At 68.3% G+C, this 2,604-nt stretch overlaps 1 protein-coding gene across 1 annotated transcript; it reads left to right on the plus strand.

Annotated features, from left to right (window-relative positions):
• The first annotated feature begins 209 nt into the window (after positions 1-209).
• On the plus strand, positions 210-2,598 carry LOC112818704 (uncharacterized protein CXorf49 homolog). The gene is made up of 2 exons (XM_025865837.2): positions 210-1,610; positions 2,180-2,598. The coding sequence occupies exons 1-2, from the start codon at positions 324-326 to the stop codon at positions 2,381-2,383; spliced, it is 1,491 nt and encodes a 496-aa protein (XP_025721622.2). The 5' UTR covers positions 210-323; the 3' UTR covers positions 2,384-2,598.
• Positions 2,599-2,604: the final 6 nt, after the last annotated feature.

The raw sequence follows: 2,604 nt of genomic DNA on the forward strand, positions 1-2,604 counted from the left end.
GCCCCCGACCGGCTCCAAGGCGAACCAAAGGACCTCGACCCTATTGGTTAGGGCCTCGAGGGGCGGGCCAACAAGGGGCGGGCCAAGGAGAGGCGCGGACCAATGAGGAGGCCACGGCGCAGGCGTCGGAAGCGCGCACAAAGCCGCGCGTTGTTTGAGGCGATCTCGTGCGGCGCCGGCGGTGACGGCCTGCGTCGCCAGGAGGCCTCGCGGCTCCCGTCGCACGTCGCGCGTCAATCGCCTCGCGCCTCTCCCCTCTCGCCTGTCGCGCCGGGACAAGGGCGATCGGCTCCCTCGAACCCGGGCTGCGCGGCGTGGCCGGCATGAGCGCTCCGGATGAGGTCTCTGCCTGGGGAGTGGGTCTGGGTCTGAGCCCGGAGGGCGGGGGGCAGGCCAGCGTCCGCCCCGCCGGCCGCCGGGCCCCGCGGGCCCCGGGACGAGGTCTGGATCCGGGGCCGCCGCGCAGCGGCGAGGGCGAGGGCGAGGGTGGGTTCCCAGACGCCGAGGGCTTCGAGTCCGAGCGGGAAGTGATGGAAGCGGGAGGGCCGGTGCCGTGGGGCCGCGAAGGCCGCCCCGGCGCCCCGGCCGACGACAAGGGGGACGCCCTGGACTACGCGTCCCACCTCGCTGACGAGTCCGCGGCGAACACGGAGCAGCAGCTGACAGACCGCGATGCCCGGGGCCTGCGGAGAAACCCGTCCCCGGAGAGCGGCGCCGTGGAGGCGTCGGGCCGTTGGGCCGGCCTCGAGGCAGGGCCCAGTGGGCGAGGCGCGCTCGCCCTGGGCCGCGTGGGGTCGCGGCCGCCTTCCGCCGCCCCGCTGCACGTCGGTGGGCCCGAGTGGGGCCGGGCCTGGGGGAACCCGAAAAGAGGAGCCAAGGGCAGGTCGACCGTCCGGGTGGATCGCCAGCGGCCCCCGGCCACCGAAGGCCCCGGCGGGCTGCCCTCCGACCCCGAGTCCTCAGATGAGTTCAGCGAGATACAGCTGACGAGGGTGAGCATTTACTCCAAAGAAGGCGGCCCAGCCAAGCCCAGCAGCCCCGAGGATCCCGGGGACACAGCCAGACACGCGAATTTCCACGTCAGGGAGAAGTTCCTTCACGTGCGGGGCCCTTTCCTGACCTCCGCTCCCCGAGGATTCACTTCGGTTGTGGAGAGGCAGGCCGTTGGAGAGCTGGACGTCTCCTCCTCTAAGAAAATGCCAAGTGTGGTCTGGGGGAAGGGGGAGAGCAGGCCCAGCTACCAGGGAGCTGCTGCTGTTGCTGCCGCTGCAGGTGGCCTGCCCCAGGCCACCTCGAGGAGTAAGGCGGCCCAGGAGAAGAAATGCCTAGGGGGGGCCTCAAAAGTGGCCCCGGGCAAAAGCTTCCCTTCCTGGGGGCAGAGAGTCTCGGCTGCTCCCCTGGAACCAGCCACCTTCCCCCCGATCTCCGGTGTCCCGCTGCTTGGGAGGTCCGAGAGGTATTCCTTGGTCCCTTCGGGACCCAAACAGTCCAAGCACGCGGGCGCCGCCGGCAAGAAATCTGTGGCCAGGAGGACACGGGAGGCAGAGGTGGCGGCCGCTGCAGGAGAAGGCAGTGACTCCAACAGAGACGCGGTCCTCCCAAAGGGCCAAGTGAGTAGGCCATGCTCCTCCTCTCTGGGTGCCCTTCCCCTCCCCCTCTGCCCACTTCTTTACCCATGCTCCCTCTGTCCCTACTTCAGGGGTTGCCGTGGCTGCCCCTGGGTCACTGGGAGCACGGGCATGCCAGATCGCGTCGTGGGTCGTTTTCGCAGGGGCAGACGTTAACCTAGGGTAGCGGTGCGTGTGTGCCCGCCACCGTTCCGGACCCTTGGCCCGTTTCCTGCCTCCTTCCCCCAGGGAGGGGCCGGGATGAAGGGAGGGCTGGTAGCTGATTTCCAAGCTTGGTCCACGAACTCTCAGTCTTTAGACGCCTGGGCTTTGTCAGTGCCCTGCTCTTCTCCCTGGCTCAGTTCTGCCTCCTGGCCCGGGGCTGACTGAGGGAGGAAGCACCAGCCAGACCAGCCTCTGAGTTCCCCTCCCTATTCCCTGCCTCACCCCAGCTGCTAAACGCACGTGCACACGTGTGTACGCCTACCCACACTCAGACGCGCGCGCCCGCACACGCACACACACCACGTCCCACATCCCAAGTCCGGGTCGGTGAGAAATTTTTCTTTTAGCTTCCAACACAGAGGCCAGGCCCATCTTCGTGCATGCATCGCAGGGAATGCAGCAGCGGTGATCTCCACGCCAGAGCCCCCCAAGTTCCAGGAAGCTCGGAGCCCTGGGCCCTGAGCCAGGGAGACGTCCTGCACAGAGGGCCTGCCCTCTCCGGTGAGCCTTGTGGCTGTCACAGGAGTGCGGGGGGGCGGGGGAGGAGATGAGGAGGGACACCTCTGGCTCCAGCTCTGCTGGGGGCTCAGCTTTGTTCCCCGCCTCCCTCCCAGGGCAGCTTCTCCCGCAGGAAATGGGGTCTCGACGGACCCGGCCTTAAGCCACATCCTCCCCCGCGTGGGGTTTGTGCAGCAGGGGTGCTGCGTGGCAGTGCCCCAAACTGCAGCCCCGGACACAGACTTTCCGCAGAGCAGAGCCTTACATTCTGTTC

This window comes from Callorhinus ursinus, unplaced genomic scaffold (assembly GCF_003265705.2).
Source record: "Callorhinus ursinus isolate GAN/ISIS: 27379988/994484 unplaced genomic scaffold, GSC_fseal_2.0 scaffold2031, whole genome shotgun sequence".
In the NCBI taxonomy this organism is placed as follows: Eukaryota; Metazoa; Chordata; class Mammalia; order Carnivora; family Otariidae; genus Callorhinus; species Callorhinus ursinus.